The sequence below is a fragment of the Lissotriton helveticus genome, chromosome 3_1 (assembly GCF_964261635.1).
Source record: "Lissotriton helveticus chromosome 3_1, aLisHel1.1, whole genome shotgun sequence".
Lineage (NCBI taxonomy): Eukaryota > Metazoa > Chordata > Amphibia > Caudata > Salamandridae > Lissotriton > Lissotriton helveticus.
Window position 1 is genome coordinate 1,900,501,021 of NC_136061.1, and position 21,146 is coordinate 1,900,522,166.

Sequence of the window (21,146 nt, forward strand, 5' to 3'; positions counted from 1 at the left end):
AAATGATCAGGCTCACAAGACCAATGCAGTTGAGAAATACGTTCCTAATAATGAGTACTCTGTATCTCGCAATCTAGTATGGAATTGTATGAAACCTGTCAGAAGGGGCTCAACTCGCTTCTTTAAGAGATAGAAATGATAGATCTGGAAAAGATGACCTAAGAGGTTTTTATTAAAAATAATTGAGTTTGCACTCTCACTGGCAAAACGATGTGATCAACTCATGTCGGGTTAAGGCAGTTCACTGAAACCAGCAAGATTTGTTAAAGAACTTTGAGAATAGTGAAAATATGAGAAGCAACTTAGCTTTAAAAGTGAAAGAGCAATCGGTAAAGAAATACAAAAGCAGCTATTTGTGATGCACAGGGTAATATTGCTCAGGGAGAATATTTGATAATCACCACATTTCTATAAGTATTACATGAGTTTCTATCAAGAGGAACAGGTACCCACATTTTCGCAGCTTCGTAATTATATCAATCTATTATTCATGGTGTTACACTATACAGTGCCAAATTATAGAAACACGCATAACAGAGAGTTAGGTAAGCCTCTGGTCCCGATTCTATTCCTCTATAATATTATAAAACCTTTTTTATTTGTCTTTCCTTTTACTATACCTTTTCAACTATTTTGATGTTAATAAATATAAAACTGCCGCCTCTTAGGAGAATACCCATAATGCTCTATTCCTTAAAAAAGAGGAGGACCCATAAAACTGTTGATCATATCGATCTATTTTATTATTAAGTTTGGATTCTAAGGTTTACACCAAAATTAAGGCAAATAGGAGATCTCCCTAGACTGGGCAGTGGATTGATCCGATGTGACATGCTTTTTTATTCCAAAGTCACACCACACTTCATACGATTCTGGTGGCTGCTGTATTCAATGCAGCATCAATTCAGGGATGCCCTGCCCTGCAGGGATAATTCTGTTTGAAGTCCCAATTAATATTTGTTTTGTTTCCATGATAATCAACCGGGTAAAAACACTATATGAAAACCTGATGGCAAATGTGAGTAACCGTCATCGAATTTTTCTATATTGAGAGGTAATTGGCAGGGCTATCCCCTCGAACTGCAGCTGTTTGCACCATCTTCAGAATCGTGTATAAAACATCATAGTTACTCTAGCAACATAATGCAAGTTCTTCTAAATGGAGCGCCCGACAAAATTGCAGCTTATGCTGACAATATTGTAGTGTGTACCTCCAATCCCACAATCGCTCTTCCTTGAATTGAAATGAAGCTAAGCTGTTTGGGGCTGTCTCAAGTTATCACTTGAATATTAGTAAAACCCACATTTTATAACTAGAATACAGCTTACACACTGGTTAGATATCAGCAAACTTCTCTGTATGAATATTGTGACTCGGAGATCAATTACCCTGTATGAATACTGTGATCTGACCTATTACTGTGTATGACTAAAATAATTTGTATTATGTAATGTCTTTTTAAAAAATTGTTTATGCTGCTCATGTCCTGATTTTAATTTGTTTTTATTGTTTAACAAAAAAATTTCAATATGTACTGTACTTAATAAAATGCAAATAATATACCTTGGTATTAACAAATACATAAGTTGTTTTTTTAATCTGGTGTGACTTCACAGTGGTTTCAGATATAGTATGGCATGGTTATCTCTGACTGTTAGTTTGAGATTCTATACTCTGAGTACATAGGGATTTTCTATTTTTATAGATATCAGCAGTCACACACCTAGGGGGTTAACATTTACACCAGTGTTACAGAAATGTTCCAGCTGATCTATTCAGCCTTGCGAACTAACATGACTACAAGCGTAAAATGTAATTTACTCCCTGGTGGTATTCAAGGAAGATGCAATGTTATTAAAAAGGTTCTGTGCCCAAACTTTTTTTATTTTTCCCCCAAGAGATCTCTCTTCTCATTCCCAGCTCTTTCTTTCATAAGGATGAAGAGTTATGATATTGTTTCATTTAGCACTTCAAAAAAAAAACACAGGTCAATCACCCATTTGCAGCTCTCTTCATGTAGAGGTTGGCAGTCCATGCCTAAAGCTCTATTATTGGTCACAATATTCATCCAGGGGATCACAAGTGGTAGACGTTCCACCACTCCATGACCTCTTCGTGGGTTATATAAAGACCAAAACCTTAAACACTGCTCTTTTGAACTTCAATATTTGAAAGAAAAAAAAGAAAAAAAATTTGAAACTTGTAGTCTACTCACAAATATGGTAATCAATTGCACATTAGGGGTAGAAGCTGCAGATGAGGGGACTTTTTATTACGACCCCTTTTAATACATGGTCGCCAAATTTAAATACACTGATGTTGTTTGTATGTTAGGGGGATTAAAACATTTTAATAAACTGATGTGGTTTGTATCTTATGGGGATTACAACACTAAGCGCGGGTCTATTCCTTCTTACCGGTATTGCGGACTGTCTGAGGAAGCAGTAGGTCTCCACTCCTCACCGGTCCACCGCAGCACTCACATGCTGATTGAGTGGAGGGAGGGGTAGTAGTTTTATTCTTCTCCGTGCTCCCATTCAGAGACGCCATCTTGGGTGGGCGGCGGTCTAGTTGTTCCTTTGAACCACTTCCTCCACCGAACGATGGTGCCAACACACAACGGGCGCGCCAAAGGCAAGCCCGGCTGCTCCTGTCCGCGCATGAACCGCGCCAAGTGCCGGTCCCCCTGGTTGTTCCCGCCCAGGTTTTCCTCAGCAGCTGAGATATTCATGTGAAGTTTTACTTAACCTTAATACCGTGAATGAGTCAGCCACAAGTCCTCCACTAAGCTTTTCAGACTTGCCAGAATCCGCATCTATCTCCTGCTTTACTTGCAACAAAACCTTCCAAAAGGTGCACTCACCTAGGTTGGACTCTATTTGCATAACCTATGACCCTCTAGTTGATAGCACAACCTTGCTTCGTGTCCTTCTCAATTCCAGATCGTTATAAAGCACCACTTGGAGGTTTGTGATTTTATTTCTAATCAGTAACCAGATCTGCTATTTGTAACAGAAACATGGGCAGATGACCTATCAGGCCCTGAAATCATCGCCGCAACACCTGTTGGATACATCGTGTTCCATCTTGACAGACCTATTAAAAGGGCTGGGTGGCTGGCGATATTCTATAGAGGACATTTGCAGGACATTTGCAAGCCTTGTTCACTCCAATCATCATCAAAGGCATAGAGGTAATAATTTTCAATATCAAAGTCTCAAAAACCAAATCACTCAATAGCCTGCATATTTATCACCGACTTGGGACAAATGCATTGTTTGTAGAAAAAATCAACCAAGTATTGGAAAAACCTCTTTAGAAAACGTATTTTACGGTCATGAGGGACTTCCAACGTCCATTTGGAAAATCGGTCCAAAACAAACAAAACATCTTGTAGACACGCCATCAGGCTTCGATCTAGCCCAGATAGTGGAGGGACCCACCCATAAAGCAGGACATTTGCAGGATGGGATTTTTACTAATAACCCCACATTAATTTTATTAATACAGTGGCATTAATCTGGACAGAATATTATGCAGTAATGTGGAATTTAAAACTAAATACCTCTTTCCCCAGGGCACAGACATCTCACAAGGTGAATTGTGCATGGCACAAAATCCAAATCTCCGACCTCGACTCTCTCAATCACCTTTCATCAAGGAGACTAGTCCAGATCAGATGGCAGAAGATGCTTATAACTGGATCGTTTCAGGCCTTAACGATGTTGCTCCTGTTAGAGGTTCGAAAATGAATACTAGAAAGATATTTCAGCCCTGGTTCGATGACTCTCTTAGAACAATCAAACAGGAATGCTGAAGACAGGAGCGCAAGTGACATTATCCGTTCGAGGCACGCGAGTTGTAGATCACATGCTTTGCATAGACTATATAGCAGTAAACTTCCAAAACGGTGGCTAATCTGTAGTGGTTGTAGTTGTTTGAAACCGTGTTTTAAGTACTGCTTGGCCTACATTTGCCTGTTGTCTTGCTAACAGATCTACAAAATAGTGTTTGTGAATGTGTGCGATGTAGACCATGTTGCTGCCTTAAAAATATCAGCTATGGGGATATTTCCCAAGGCCATAGTAGCCCCTAGTTTGAGAGTAGAATGTGCTCTAAGGGGTACTAACAAAGTTCTCTTTGCTTTAACATAACATCTTTGGATACATTTTACAATCCATCTAGTAATACCCGACTTAGATATAGGATTGCCCTTGTGAGGTGGAGAAAAAGCAACAAATAGTTGCTTTGTTTTCCTAAATTCTTTGATTCTTTCTATGTAATAAAGTATAGCATGTCTAGCATAGGGTGAGTGTAGAGCTCGTTCTGCTACAGAATCAGGTTGAGGAAAGAACACAAGTAACTCAACTGAATGATTGATATGATATGAATAGCAGAAATTACTTTAGGGAGAAATTTAGGATTGGTACGAATAACCACTCTATCTTTGGGAAGTTTGAAGAAAGGCTCTTATATAGTTAATGCCTGAAGTTCACCAGCTCTCCTTAGTGAGGTTATTGCTATGAGGAAAACAACATTCCATGATAGGAATTGTAACTGACATGTGTGCATTGTTTCAAAAGGTGGACCCATTAGCCTTGTAAGGACTATGTTCAAATTCCACTCTGGAGCAGGGGGAATTCTTGGTGGTATGACCCTTTTTAATCCTTCCATGAAGGCTTTAATCTCTGGTACTCTGAATAGAGATAAGTGGTGTCTATTTTGCAAGTATGCAGCTACCGCGGCTAGATGTAAATGAATGGATGTTTAAGCTAATACACATTGCTGTAAATCCAACAGATAACAAATGATGTTCTGTACAGAAGCATCTAGTGGATAGATATTGTTGTTATTACAATTGACAACAAACCGTTTCCATTTTGCTGCATAACATGCTCTAGTAGTAGGCTTTCTAGCCTCTTTGAGAATATTCATACAGTCTGGTGGTACCATAACCAAACTATGACTTCAGGAGTCAAATCGCTAGGTTGAGTTCTGTGGGAATTGGATGTCTGATTTCTCCATGGCTCTGAATGAAGAGACAGGGTGTGAGATGTAGCGTTTGATGTGGAACCACCGAGAGTTCTAACAGGGCGGTGTACCAAGGTTGACAAGCCCATGTGGCGACTACTAAGATCAGTGTGGGGGACGTTTGTCTGAGCTTCCAAACCAGTAATAGAATTAGTGGGAGAGGCAGAAAAGCAAATATGCCTGACCAATTCATCCATAGAGCATTGCCTTTGGCTGCTCGGTGTGGGAACCTAGATGCAAAGTTTGGGCATTTTGCATTGTGTACTGTGGCAAAAAGATCTATCTGTGGAAATCCCCATTTGTGAAAGTAGGGAAGAAGAACTTGGGGATAAAGTTCCCACTTGTGTACTTGTTGCTTGTATCTGCTAAGCAGGTCTGTAATATGATTGTCTACTCCTGGAAGGTGATCTGCTAGGAGATAGATTTTGTGATGATTCACCCAATTCCAATTGCTTTGTGCAAGGCGCGACAGCTGGAGAGAGTGTACCTCTCCCTGTTTCTGTAGGTAGTACATTGCTGTCATGTTGTCCATGCGAACTAAGACAGTCCTGCCTACAAGTTGGGTGAGAAATGCTTTGAGTGCTTGGAACACTGCTAGAAGTTCCAGGTAGTTGATTTGGAAACGTTTGTGATTGTCCGCCCACAGCCCTTGTACTGTGTGATGTTGAAGATGGGCACCCCACACCTGTTAACGATGCGACTGCTGTCAGTATAGTCTGTGGAATCGGGTCTATGAAAGGCTGCCCTTTTGCTGAGTTTTGAGTGTTCAACCACTGCAGAGAACGATGGGCTGTCTACCAACACTAGATCGGTGAATAGACCTTGTGATTGATTCCACTGACGCGCTAGACATTCTTGCAGAATTGGGAATCCTGGCTACATTGGGAGGTGCTAGAGCTTTGAGAGTGTTGAGGGAAGCACCCAGATACGATTGCACTTTTGCCGGACACAGGTGACATTTTTGTGCATTTATTGTGAAAGCCAACTGATCAAGTCGGTGGACTGTTGTCTGAGTGTGTAGTATACAGTAAGTGCCCACTTTGATAAGCCAGTCGTCCAGGTAAGGGAAGACCTGTGTAGATAGTCTTCTGAGATGAGCGGCTACTACAGCGAGACATTTAGTGAACACTCGGGGCTGTGGTGACGCCAAATGGAAGTACCTTGAACTGGTAATGTTTGCCTGCTATCACAAACCTGAAGTATTTGAGATGAGCGGGATAAATCGGAATATGAACGTAGGCATCTTTTAGATCTAGAGTAACCAATTTCGCCCTGCTGCAAGAGGGGGAGTACTTTTTGAAGAGTTACCATGTGAAAGTGCCATGACAATATGCATTTGTTTAACTCTCTGAGATCTAGAATAGGCCTCAAGGAGCGGTGCTTTTTAGGAATCGGAAAGTAAAGGGAATAAACCGTTAACCTTTGGTACTGAGTGGGACTGGTTCTATAGCCCATTTGGGTAATAAAGATTGCACTTCTTGTTGAAGCAAGTGCTGGTGGTCTGGTGATATTTTGTAAGACGGAGGAATGTTTGGAGGATTGTGGATAAGCTCCAGGAAATGACCATGTTGGATAATTCCAAGCATCCGTTTGTCGGTTGCTATTGATATCCAAATGGGCAGAAAGTCCTGAAGTCTTCCTCCGACAGGTGTGGAATAGTTGGAGGAAAGTATTGGGAAGTCACTGTTTACTTGAGCAAGGGAAAGTGCGAGGTGTGGTGTTTTTACCTCTGGCCCTGGGACTATTTCCCCTATAACCTCCTCTGAAAAATCCTCTTGTAAAAGATGATTGGCAATTGCCTTTGTGGGAGGAAGTGTTCTGGTCAGGGCCTGTGGACTTTGACTCCCCCTATAAAAAGAGAGCTGAAAGGAAGCTCCATTTGAGGGAGATTGAAGCACTCCCATCGATTTTGCTACATCGGTGTCCTTTTTTATTTTTTCGAGCGCTAGATCGACTTCATGGCAAAAAAAGGAAAATGCTGCTTACCAGTATGCATCTGTTCTTGGCATGTAGAGCTGCAGATCACTACACTTTTGCATTAGATCGCCACCTGGTGTTGGGCTCGGATGATTGCATGTTGTCGTCGTCTTGGAAGAAGTCTTTTGTAGTCACAAGATAGGCGACTCCTCCCTTGGACGATAGTGCGCATGGGCATCGACTCCATCCTTAGTTTGTTTTTCGCCACGATGGGAAAAGAGAGAGTCAGTAGAAGTAAAGAAAAAAGATGTCCATGCGTGTGCATCTAAGTAAAATAGAACTGGAACAGATACAAGTCTCGGGCAGGCGGGAGGGTGTGTAGTGATCTGCAGCTCTACATGCCAAGAACAGATGCATACTGGTAAGTAGCATTTTCCGTTCGAGGCATGTGAGCTGCAGATACTACACTTTTGCATCAATTGTGCAGCAGTGTCTCCCCTAGTGTGGTCACCTGTATCTGTTGCAGTAGTTTGAAAGAGAGTTTTAAGGACAGCTTGGCCTAGCGCTGCTTGGCTTGCACATCAACACAGTAGTGTTTAGTGAAGGTGTGTGTTGTAGACCATGTTGCTGCCTTGCACATGTCTTCTAGGGGGATGTTCCCTAAGAAAGCCATAGAGGCTCCTAGCTTGCGTGTGGAATGCGCTCTATGAGGAACTGTTAATGTACGTTTTGCTTTCTGATAGCATATTTGTATACATTTTACAATCCACCTTGCAATTCCACCCTTCGAGATGGGTTTGCGCCATGTGGTGGAGATAAAGATACAAACAATTGTTTTGTTTTCTGAAAAGATTTTGTCCTGTCTATATAGTAGAGAAGAGATATTTTAACATCTAGTGTGTGAAGAGCTCTTTCTGTTACAGAGTCAGGGTTTTTGAAAAACACAGGTAGCTCTACAGACTGGTTTAAATGAAAAGGACTAATGACTTTTGGAAGGAATTTAGGATTAGTTCTTAGAACCACCTTGTTACGATGTAGTTGTAAAAATGGTTCCTGTATTGTGAAAGCTTGTATCTCACTTACTCTTCTTAGCGAGGTAATAGCAATAAGGAAAGCTGTTTTCCATGTGAAGAATTGCAGTTCACATTTGTGTAAAGGTTCAAAAGAGGAACCCATGAGTCTTGTGAGAACAACGTTTAGGTTCCATACTGGAGAAGGTGGTAACCTGGGTGGAATGATTCTTTTTAATCCTTTCATAAATGCTTTATTAGCAGGTACTCTAAAAAGAGACAGATGTTGTCTGTTTTGTAAATATGCTGCAATTGCTGCAAGGTGCAGGTGTATGGATGAATATGCCAAGTTACATCTTTGTAAATGTAAAAGGTAGCAAATGATATTTTGGATAGAATCATCCAGGGAATCAATTTGGTTATTGTTGCAATAAATGACAAATCTATTCCATTTAGCAGCATAACAAGCTCTGGTAGTAGGTCTCCTGGCTTCTTTAATGATGTTCATACAGTCTGGTAGGTTAAGATAACCAAACTCTAAGATTTCAGGAGCCAGATCGCCATATTCAGTTGATTAGGGTCTGGATGTCTGATGTCTCCATGGTTCTGCGTTAGCAGGGAAGGTGTCAGTCTTAATTTTTGGTGTGGAACTAGAGAGAGTTCTAACAGTGTGGTGAACCACGGTTGGCGTGCCCATGTGGGAGCTACCAGGATTAATTTGAGATACTGTTGTCTGAGCTTGCGTACTACTAATGGTATTAGTGATAGTGGCAGAAAAGCGTACGCAAATCTGCCTGACCAGTTCATCCATATCGCATTGCCCTTGGACAGCGGGTGTGGAAACCTGGCGGCGAAGGTTGGGCATTTTGCGTTTTCATGTGTGGCGAACAGATTATGTCTGGATGACCCCACTTGTGAAAAAATGGGTGAAGAACTTGCGGATGTAGTTCCCATTCGTGAATTTGTGGTGTCTGCCGACTCAACAGATCTGCTATCTGATTGTGAACTCCTGGAAGGTGCTCTGCTAACAGATACATATTTTGTGGAATGGCCCATCCCCAAATTGTCTGTGCAAGCTGGGACAGTTGTGGAGAGTGTGTCCCCCCCCCTGTTTTTGTATATAATACATAGCTGTCATGTTGTCCGTCCGGATTAATACAGCTTTGTTTTGTACTTGTACTTGAAATGTTTTGAGTGCTAAGAATATTGCTAGCAGCTCTGGATGGTTGATATGAAACAATTTCTGTTGAATGTTCCGTTGTCCTTGAGTTGTATGATGTAGGAGATGGGTTCCCCATCCTGTGAGAGATGCGTCTGCTGTGAGCACTATTTGTGGAACAGGTTCGTGGAACGGCCGTCCCTTTGTCGAGTTTTTGGTGTTCCACCACTGCAGAGAGCGATGTGTGTGGCTGTCTACCAACACCAGGTCTGTTAGTTGCCCTTGAGCCTGGTTCCACTATTGTGCTAGACATTCCTGTAACGGACGCATCTGTAGTCTTGCATATGGTACTATGAAGATGCAAGATGCCATCATGCCTATTAGTCTCATTAACACTCTGGCTTGGAGAGCGTGTTGATGTTGGAAGCTTGTGACTAAGGTCTGAATGCTCTGTATCCTTGCTGGACTGGGATACGCTAGAGCTGTAGACGTGTTTATTGTAGCCCCTACATACTGATGTGTATGAGAGGGTTGCAGGTGCGACTTGGTGTACTTTATTGTAAACCCTAAGTCGTGCAATGTTTGAATGGTCTGATGTGTGTGTTGAACACACTGATTGAATGACTTGGCTTTTAGGCACTTTGTGAATACTCTTGGTGCTGTTGTAACTCTGAATGGAAGGACTTTGAATTGATAATGTTGTCCTTCTAGTACAAACCTTAGATACTTCCTGTGAGCAGGGTGTATCGGAATGTGGAAGTAGGCAACCTTTAAATCTAATGTTGTAAGGAAATCGCCTTGTTGCAGCAATGGAAGCACTTGTTGTAAAGTGATCATATGAAAATGATCTGATTGTATGTAATGATTGAGGTGCCTGAGGTCGAGAACTTGTCTTAGTGTCCCGTCCTCCTTTGGTATTAGGAAATGCAGCAAGTAAACCCCTGTTCCTTGGTGTTGTAAAGGAACTATTTCTATTGCGTGCTTTTGAAGAAGTGACAGGACTTCTTGTTTGAGCAGAGTAAGATGTTCTGCAGACATTGGACGCTGCTTGGGTGGTATGTATAGAGGGGTTGCTGTAAGTTCGAGGCAGTAGCCATACTGGATAATTTGACTTACCCACTTGTCTGTTGTAATGGAATTCCAGACAGGTAGGAACTGTGTTAATCTGCCCCCCACAGGAGTGGAATGCTGTTTGGGAAGCAGAGGAAAGTCACTGTTTTGTGGGGGAAGAGGTTTGATTATTGTTGTTACCTCTACCTCTTCCTTTGTTGTTGTTTCCTCTATATCCTCCTCTAAAATAACGTTTCTTAGAGGATGTTTGTGTGTTAGATTTGAAGGATGTTGTATTGTCTGCTCCATTCTGTTTGGAGCCTCCTCTGTAAAATGAGCGACGAAAGGAACTTCTAGCTTGTGTGGACTGTAAAGCTCCTAAAGATTTGGCAGTCTCTGTATCCTTCTTCATCTTTTCAAGTGCTGTGTCTACCTCTGGTCCAAACAACTGATTTTGATTCAATGGTAGATTTAAAATGGTAGTCTGCACTTCCTGTTTAAATCCTGAAATGCGTAGCCACGCATGTCTTCTAAGTAGGACACTAGTGTTCACAGCTCTAGACGCAGTGTCTGCCACATCAAGTGCACACTTGATTGAGGCATTGGAAATTAGCTTGCCTTCTTGTATAAGGTCATTTGCCTGCGTTTTATATTGGTCAGGTACATGTTCTAATAGTTTCTCTAACTGATCATAATGAGCTCTGTCATATCTTGAAAGGAGGGCTTGTGTGTTAGCTATACGCCATATGTTAGTAGCTTGCGCAGCTATTCTTTTGCCTGAGGCATTTATGACTTTAGATTCTTGGTCAGGTGGGGGTACTTCACCTGACGTTTGTGAGTTTGCCGTTTTCCTAGCATTTGATACAACTAGTGAATCTAATGGTAGTTGTCCTTTAATATAGGCTGGATCGGCAGGTGCAGGCCTATATTTTTTCTCAATTCTAGGGTTTAGGATCCTAGTACGTACAGGGTCTTTAAATACCTCTGGAGCATGTTTGATGACCCCTTTAATCATGGGAAGAATTTGAACAGACCTTTGCGATTGTTCAAATGTGTCTAATAGAAAATCCTCCTCTGCCTCAGAGTGCATAGTGACCCCATGGTAAATGGCCACTCTGTTCAATAGGTGCCCAAAACCAATGTTATCTTCTGGGGGAGAAGGTTTTGATGGGTATGACTGTGGGTCAGGAATATCTGGTACATCCCTTGGGTTTGGGTACTCCCAGTCTGGATCATCTAAAGGGTATGGGAAAGGCTCATCTGGGTCTATCCCTCTCCCTGGGCTATACTCATCATCGTTTTGAGGTGAGGGTGAAGACAGAGTAGGAGAATTTGGAGGAGAAATCTGTGGTGAAATGTTAAGAGGAACAGGGGATGAAGGAGAAGGAAGTATAGGAGAAGAAGGGTGCATAGGAGATGTGGCAGAGTCCTTCTTCTTGGCAGGTACTACAGGTGTGGGTGTTGCATCTGCCTTCCTCTTCTTTTGTGGTACAGTGGATACAGAACCTGTTTTTGGGTCAATGTAGATCTTCGTTTGCAGAGGATCTAGTTGGAAAAGTTATTCTCCCTGTGGAACCTTTGTCGGCGCAGATTTTTTCGGTTCCGGACGAGGTTGCTGCTTGTCTTTAGCCTTAGGAGGTGTTACATTGTCCTTTGTAGTAGTTTTCGGCACCAAATGTGTTGTTTTCGGTGTCTTAGGCTGTTTCGAGGGCTTGGGCGCATCGGAATCCGGCCTTGTCGGCTTCGAGGCGTTGGACGCTGGCTTCGCACCTTTGTCTTTCGAAGTCGACGGTCTTGGAGCCGAGACTTCTTTCGGTTTCGGTGCCGAGGGAGCTGGTGGTATCGGCACGTGCGGCTTGCTCGGTAAAGAGCTACCGGAATGCTTAACTGCTTTCCTTGGAGCCGAGCTCAAAGGCGGGGCTTTCAAAGTGGGTTTTTTGGTCGCGACTGGGCACCGGAGGCGGAGTGTTGACCTTTGCCTTCGATCTGGGTGCTGTGTGTGGTGCAGGGGCAGTAGTACTCAAGCCCTGACACGATGGTATGGAGTCATCTGAGTCGTCTGCCTCTGATACGATTTGGAGATCATCGGAATCTTCTTCGGGATCGAGTGGAACCTCCTCGTCGAATATGTCTACCGGTTCTGGAGCTGATCTCTACATGTCGAGTCGACAGGCCGTTCCGATCTCGGATGGTTTTCTTGGATCGTAAATGACGCGCAGGCTGTACAGCTGAATTAGTCGTGTTCACAGGTTGGAAACTTTGCCCCACACTCGGGGCATTTCTTAAATGGCGTCCTTTCCATGAGGTTTACGCCTCACGGCGTGGATAGGCCCAACGGCCCGCGTCGACGACCGGAATCGAGCTGATGGAGTCGAAACGATGTTTGTCGATATCGAAGTTATTTAAGTAAAGTTTTTATGATTTTTTGTGCTTCAAAGTACTTGAAAAAGTAGATTTTGAGGCGGAGCGGTAAAAGTTCATCCGAACCCAGTGGCGGAAACAAACAATCTAAGGATGGAGTCGATGCCCATGCGCACTATCGTCCAAGGGAGGAGTCGCCTATCTCGTGACTACAAAAGACTTCTTCCAAGACGACAACAACATGCAATCATCCGAGCCCAACACCAGGTGGCGATCTAATGCAAAAGTGTAGTACCTGCAGCTCATATGCCTCGAACAGATGTTTTTTATCAAAAGGTATATTCAGGATGGATTGTTGGACTTCAGGTTTGAATCCTGATGTCCGTAACCATGCATGTCATCGTAGTAAGATGCTAGTATTTACCTCATTTGCTGCAGTGTCAGCTTCATCTAGAGCGCATCTGATAGAGGCATTAGAAATGAGTTTGCCTTCTTGGACTAAATCCTGAGCCTTTGCCTTATGCTTCTATGGGAGAGAATGAAGTAAATGTTCCATTTCGTCCCATTGGGCTCTATTGTATCTTGCTAGTAGGCCCTGCGTATTAGCAATACGCCATTGATAAGCTGCTGGCGCAGCTGCACGTTTGCCTGAAGCATCGATAAGCTTTGATTCTTTATCTGGGGGAGGGGCATCCCCAGATGCTTGAGAGTTAGCTCTTTTTCTAGCATTTGATACCACTAAAGAGTGAAGTCGAAACTGACCCTTAATACAAATATGATCTGTGGGAGAAGATTTATATTTTTATCTACTCTAAGAGTAAAAATTCTGGCACGGACAGGATCTTTACAAATATTGTCTGTGTGCCTTGACATACCCTTGAGCATAGGAAGTGTCTGACTGGATTTATGTGATTCTAGAAAATCTTCCTCTACAGACTCTTTATGTAGCTCCACCCCATGGTATTCTGCTGCTCTAGCAATAAGCTGTTGGTATGACAGATTGTCATCAGGTGGAGATGGCCTGGCAGGATAAAGATCTGGATCTGTATCTGTATCCTGTGGAGGATCAGTTGTGTAGTCCGTCCAAGGATCCGGTAAATGTGCATCATCGTCAGTGTCACCTGTATCAAATTGAGGTGGAGGAGACTGACTAGGTGTAATATGTAATGGATCAAGCTGTGGTGGAGAGGGAGGAGGAGGAGGGGGAAGTGTATGGAAAGGACTAGTGCCTACACTTTTTTTTCTCAAAGGAACTTTGCATGGGTTGTCATCATCAGAAAGCTTGTTCCCTCTTGATTGTTTAGCACGGATAAGCCCTGTGTCAGGGTGAATATACAGTTTTTTCTGTTTCTGATCCAATTTAGGATTGGATCTGGTTGTGTTGTAGGCAAGTCTTTGCTTTTTGGCACCGAAGCTTTCAGAGTCGAGCCAGAATTTGCTTTCGGTACTGAGGGTTTCGACTCTGAGGGTTGTTTCTTGGGTTTTGGTGTCGAAGGTTTTGGTTCGGAACCAGTCTTGGATTCAGAGCTCGAAGATTTCAGCTAGGAAGTGGGCTTTGGCAGACTCAGTCCCGAGCCGGAAGGATTTTCAAAGTGTTTCAATGCCAAGCCATGAGGCGGAGCGTGACAAACCTCTTCTCGGTGTCAACCTCAGCCTTGAGGCGGAGGTGGTACCGAAGCCTTGAAATTTTTGAGGTACGGTGGGAGAGGTGGAGAAGGTGTCTTCGGTACTCACGTCCCCTTGTCCCTGTGGCACATCACCGTCCTCGAGGTCGATCTGTAATTATGATCCAGAGTCAGACGCAGCTGAAGCCAGCTTATCCTCTGACACTGATACCTCTTCTTGTTCGGAATCTTCGCTGAAGATTGGTCTTTGCGCTCGGGGGACAAGCACAAATTACACTCCCGATAAGAGTCCGTACACAGATATTTTGCATGGTACAGGATTTAAAGGGAGTCTGTTCCATTGAACAGGAGCCGAACGGACGAGGATGGGCCGGAAGGCAGCACGCAGATCTTCTGGTCGAAATGACAAAGTCTTGACATTTGAATCGAACCGCGGAAAGAGAAAGCGTGTTCGAAAACAATATTGTCGAGGTAGAGAGAAGTATACACCAAGGGGGAAACGCGAGGATAGATTTCGAAGCGGAGCGCAGCAATACCCGTCCAAACCCGATGGCGGAAAAAAATAACCTGACAATGGAGTCGATGCCCATGCGCACTATCACCGAAAGGAAGAGTTACCTACCTCGTGACTTGAAAGACTTCTTCGAACAAAAACAAACATCTGGAGCCAACACTAGATGGCAGGAGTATGCAAGGCATGTGATCTAAAGCTCACATGCCTAGAACACAGTTTTAACAAGCATTGGCAAAGCCAATAGGTCTCGTCTTTGGGACCTTATAAGAGTTTAGTTATCCTGTACAATATCTTTGGTGCAACCTCAACTGTTGCATGGCTATACACTTATAAGGTCCCAAAGGCGAGACCTATTGGCTATGCCAATGCTTGTCCTTAAAGCGTTATTTTTGTAGGCAAAAAGAAATCCCTTAACACAGGGCTCGGTTTTGTGCCCTGGCACAGGCGGTCCGTGCAATGACCACAGGCACATCGATGTACACTGCTCACTTCTCACTAGGAGAGCAGTTACTTCATGACGTCATGCTAGGTGAGCGTTGTAGGGAAGGGAAATCCTTTAAAGAGAGTCATTTTCTCTCTGGGTTTCCCTTCTCTTTTTGAAACTCAGGAGCAGCAACATTGTCGTGGTGTCACCAGGGCTTTAAGTGAAAGCTTTTTCAACATTATATACAAGCAATAGTTGCTGCTAAGTTATCTTATGCAACTAACAACCATTGACAAAGCCAATAGACCTGACTTGTTGTAGGTATGATGTTACTTGTTGAATCATATCTGGATGCAATGACCAAAACAGGAAAATACAAGTCCGGCGGCACACTATGCTAAGCACAGTTTTTTTTTATTTTAAGTGTTTTTAAGCCACGCCATTAATTAAATTGGCCAGACCCCTTTGAGACACCCTCCAGTTTTTTCATCCCCCTTAAAGCCCAGAGGGTATTTCAAGTCAAATGTGCACGTTCACCGTTCCTCTCCCCCAAACCGGGACAGTCAACATTTTTATTAAAACTGCGGGGACAGAGCACGAAAAAACAGTACTGTCTGTGGAAATCCGGGACTTCTACTAACCCAATCCTGGCGACAACTTCACGGAAGGCATAGCGGAGCCCTCTACAATTAAAGTTACCTACCACCAGAACCCCTTTTCCTTCCTCGACCAAGCAAGCAATCTTTTATGTCTGATCCCTTGCAGCTAGTGAAAAAGTCTTCTCAAAAATGAATTCTACGCACACTACCCAGTCTGCCATTTCCTCGGGCCACATTTAGCTGGCTTGACCTCGGTCTCTAACCCACGCTTCAGCACACGTCTTTCTGCGGTTCCCAGTCTCACAACCTTCCACATTCGCCACCTAATATAAAGCACTTGCGATCCTTACTCTGTGATATTTTATCAGAAACTGAATGGCAAGTGGCTTCAGACAACCCTTTTACACCAGTAGGAAAACGTAAGGGGTAGCTTACCTGGAAGGAATTAGGATAACAACAATCAACCCTGGCAGGAAAACACGCGCTCAGACTTGATAATTAGTTCTGGTGCCGCAAATCTGATTGGCTGCTTCGGATCAATAACAAAGAACCTGACTGGCTATGATCACAGCAAAACAATCGCCATCTTTGAATGGTCAAATGCCAGCACATTTATAATGAAAAGTGGACCCAGGAATGAAGTGGTGACTATGCAACGCTAATATACAGGATAAAATATGAAGTTAAAATGCATCATTGTGGATTGAACTGATTTACACAGTGTGTTGTACAGTTTTTGTCCACTGCACCGCGGGCAGTTTATACTCTCGGCTCGAAGTACATACCGTGAAATGTTCATGAGTATCTGGGTTCTCGAGGCACTAAGGTATCAGTGAAGCTTTCCCGCAGGGGAAGGGAGGGGGGGAGGGTAGTAGAAAAGGGACTATAGGCACCCGTTCTCTCCTCACATAGGAGAAGGTGTTGCAGCCCCATTCAATAGTCAAGTCAAGGTACATCTGCCCTCCCTGACCACCCGTGACAGCCGATGTGATCCTGGACAAGTATTTCTGTCCCTGCGCTTCAGTTTGCTGAGATGTAAGGAGAACAATAAAGCAGATTAGGACTAGGAGCACGCGTGGAATAAGTCAGAGCTTGGTATCCATGAAGTGGGCGCCGTGCTCTCCAATAAAGTAAACCAGTGAGCCCTTTAATCGCCCGTCGGCACGTTTCTATAAACAAGTGGTTCCCTTGCGGGAGCGATACTTGGGCATCATCTGGTTGGAAGTTAATTACAAACAGATGTTGCCAAAGCTCGCTCCCACAAGGGAGCGCCAAACGTACACGCGTAGCCATTGAAAGCAATGCACGCGTAGCCATTGAAAGCAATGCAATGCATGCACGTTTTTGGCACAAAAACCGAATCGATTTCTAAAGGTCTTCTCCTAAGCAGCGCATATGCGCTGCGTAGGCGAGACCTAAAAACGAGGCGAGGCCTAAAAACCCTACAGTGAAGTCACGTGCAAATGCGGGCTTCTACTTTGGAACATTATGACTGTTGGGAGCTGCAGCTAATCACAGTTATTGTGACTTGGAAACCATCACGGAACTTAATCGTAGACAAAATGTAAGTCATTGCACATAGTTTCATAGTCACCACCAAATAACTTTAAGCTCCACGTAAAACATGATGCATTGATACAGGCAACCTGCAGGTCACACAACTTCTATTAATCTGCTGTATGTGCCATTTTGCCAAAAGTATCCAAATACAAACTTGTTGGTAAACTGAAAACTTTTTGACATGGTCACAAGGGTTTAAAGTAAGCTATGTAGATAACTATGAAATGGCTTAAACACTTGGACACACTCACCTCTGCTGGGATGTCCCACTGCAATCTAGCTGGAGGTGGGATATTCAAGTTTGTCTCTCCTTTGCAATGCCCATCTTCATTGTATCCAAGCTGAAAACTGTCTGTGGCCAGAACATACTGCAAACAATGAAGCAAAACAGATGTTACTGTGAAAAAGATAGGCGCTAAGAACACATATACTCATACTTTTATGTGACCTGGTCTCAGGCATCAGGAGGAGGCAATATGATGTTGTTTAATCATAAATATACAGTAGAAAGGGCAGGTATAATAGGCAATTCACACTGAGATACCTAAAGTGTGACTGAAGAAATAAAACACACTGGCCTTTTTTGCTACCTGGCATTACCCAAGTATATGCTTAAGTTCTGATTTTACCCTGGCTTTAATGCAACACCTTTTTCCCTTTGGAAACTAATAATGGATTTTTGAATGAACATATGTGTTATTATCTTTTCTACCTTGCGAAAGCCTTAGCTGCAAACTAAAGAGGAGCCCTGAATGTTTTCACACCTACCTAACACAGAGCAGTAGGCTCTCACCATGCAAAAACAGGAGAAATGATATTCTATTACATGCAGCCTCCGCCACACCCTGTCCCCTCTCACTGTCAAATTTACATTAGATAGAAAGGAAGAGGTTACTTACCCTGTAAGCAGTGTTGACCTTGGACTTTTACAAGTGTTTTTGTTCAAAGAAGTTTTCCTATTTACAAGAGGTGCTGAGACTCCTCCCTTAGTGGGGTATGCGCATCGGCACCAACTCTATGTTGGCTAATTTTTTCGTACAGTGGGTAGGAATGTGTATGGAGTATCAATTGAGCCTAGCGTGGTACAGTATGTGCATTGTCAAGTGTTAACAAGTTACTAGTAGGACATGAGCGGTGAACAGGCTTCCAGGGAGGAGGGTAAATGCATGTGAATCTACAGCACTACAAGCTACAGAGAGAATCTTATAGAGTAAGTAAAAAATTTTGTTCGAAACCATGTGTGGCTGTAGATACAAATGCTCTGTATAGACTGAAAAGAGTACCCTAAAAAAGCAGTGACTACTGTGTGTTTAATGCAGTTGTTTAAAAGAAGTCCTTAAGACTGGCTGGACAACCGTAGCCGGTTGGCAGGCCAGTATGTCTATACAATAGTGCCTGATAAATATTTAGCAACAAAATCTTCGAACCCCAACCTTACTCCTTCAACCTTAAAGCCTGTCTACCAATCTCTTGCTGAAGAACGTATCTTGACCACTTAAACACCATCACCACAGGCGAGACTTTCACAACCATTAAGTCCATCCACGCTAGGGTCCAATCTGGCCTATGCCCCCATCTTCAACAAATGACACTTCTCTGCCCGCCCGCCTCTTCGCCTCTTTCATCGGTGAATCCATCTCACTCATCCTCAACAGCTCTATCACACAGCCACTTTCTCTGAAGCCTGGAAGCATGCAGCTGTCATCACTCTTCTCAAGAAGCACTCAGCAGATACAGCCAAGCTCGCAAACTATCAGCCAATCTTCCTCCGACCTAGAAAAGGTCTTCACTTGTACTGGCATTATGAACCAACAGGAAGCCTGGGTAAACTTTCATTTTTATGAAAGCAGGGTCAGTAGGTTAGTGTTTGTTCTTTTTTTCTGCCCTTGGTGTAACTACCCATGCCATAACTGTCTCTCCAAAAGTATTGAGGGCAGATTTTTGCATACGCGTGAATGTGGGTAGAACTGCCCAGTCTGCTCGGACTTAGAGAGCATATCCAAAAGGAAGTAGTCTCCCTCTTGGATAACGTGCATATCCACCTAATGGAACACAGACCTGTTGTATGATCTTGCGGTAGGCCAAAATATTGTCTGGAAGGAATGATTTGACTGGGTAGTGGTCCATATCAAGGTTGCCTGGGGTATCAATGCTATAGTCATCCCCAAGATTATCAGTGAGTTCTTAGACCAGGGCTGGTTATAAGGGTCAAAGGGATCATATGGACTGCCAGGGCTAGAGATGCTATGTGGGGATCCTTCAGGCGACTTTGGCGAAGGCTGAGGGGGTCAGGTACAGTTGGTGGTGGAGTAAGAGGTCTTGTGCCTGCCTCTGTGTTGCTTTGCTACCAGCTCAGAGGAGGGAGCCTCAAAGAAGGTTCACTCTCGAAGAGGAATCTCCTCTTGCAGGGAAGTGTCTCCAATGGTCCTAGCATACATGATTTTGCCAAAATCTACCCGATGACGGACTAATTAAAATGACAGTTGTACCTGGCGTTAAACTCATCCTGGACCAACTGTAAGAATGGGACCTCCAATTCTTCAGATCGGGCTGACAACAAGGGTTTCGGGGTGGATGGGAGGTGTGGCGCTGGGTCGTCAATGCCTTTAGCGTCCGCTTGGAGAGAGTAAAGGAATGCTCACCACCCTTGGCACAAGTAGGGCTTACGGGCTTGCGCGTGGTGTTCATACGAGGGACAGTGGTCTTTGATGCCCACTCCAAGTTTTGTACTTCCTCATGGTCCAATTCCTGATGGGGAACCTCTTTGCCCTGCTCATGACCAAAGGGATCTTCCTCCCCAAAGATATCTGAAATCTAAGATGTCTGATGGGGCATCTTGCGATCAGCCCAGTATTTCCCTTTGATACCATAGGGTTTACTCTAAACGGAAGGTGAGAGAGCTCCCACAAGGTATTGTTATGGTTCAACATTGCACTGGGGCAATGTTGGAAGGGAGTCCATTCCATCAAACCCTTTTAGTCTGCAATGTCTAGTGGTGAGGCCCGAAGAAGATCACATGGTTTACGCCATGGGTCTCCAACCGGTCGATCGCGAGCTACCGGTAGCTTGCCGAGACCCTGTGAGTAGCTCGCCGAGTGCTGCTCAATTTATTAGCCCATTAGTTTTATTTTGGGCTGTTTAGGCTTATTTCCGTGTCGGTTGCCCGCCCTCACCCAACGCAGCTGCTCCAATTGGCTTGCGCTTAGATGGGGCGGGGCGGGCCGAAGAGGATGACGTTCCTTTGCTGCAGTCTCGCGAGAGGGAGGATCAGTGGAATGGTGACGAGGGCCGAAGCAATGTGCAAGTCGAGGGAAAATGCCCTAAGGGCACGGACTCACCGCCGAAAAATCTACCTCCCGACGTGATGCATCAGACCTAGAGGCACAGGCGGCCGCTTTGGCACAAACCTGGAGGCCCAGAGACCCTGGGCAGCCCCCAGTGCTCCACCGGCATTGTTTCCCCCCCCCCCAACTATTTGCAAGCCTCTCCCTCCCCCCCAGTAAAACCCGGCGGCCGTGAAGATATCTCGCGGTCAGTGCGGGGCTGAGCCTCTCAGAGACTGTGTATCCGCAGCTGGCAGTCAAAATATACCGGGAGGTGTGGTGAGGGGGGAGAGGGGCTCATAAGTGGAGGCCCTCGCCAACACAAAGGGGGAGGGGGTGAACTTGAACCCCGATCAGCCTTGGGAGACGAGTGCTATGCTCTACATCGCAACATGCTTAAAGGCAACCTTCCCGGTGTCCAACCCTCCGGCTGAGAGGAGGAAGGACCCCTCGTAGTTGGACCCCGATCCCAGATGCCGACTACAGAAGCCCCCAATGGGCCCAAGGCCCGGGACGTGCAACTGGGGGGGGGGGGGTGTCCTACACTACTCGTGCCAGCATGGTGAGACCCG

General features: G+C 44.3%; 1 protein-coding gene across 4 annotated transcripts in view; it reads right to left on the reverse strand.

Moving 5' to 3' along the window:
• Positions 1-21,146, reverse strand: part of CPT1A (carnitine palmitoyltransferase 1A) — a 429,645-nt gene that overhangs the window by 157,926 nt on the left and 250,573 nt on the right. For all 4 annotated transcript variants that reach the window (XM_078682885.1, XM_078682883.1, XM_078682886.1 and 1 more), the window contains exon 13: positions 17,503-17,619. In XM_078682885.1, the coding sequence (XP_078539011.1) occupies positions 17,503-17,619 (117 nt within the window). The remainder of the gene's footprint in view (positions 1-17,502; positions 17,620-21,146) is intronic.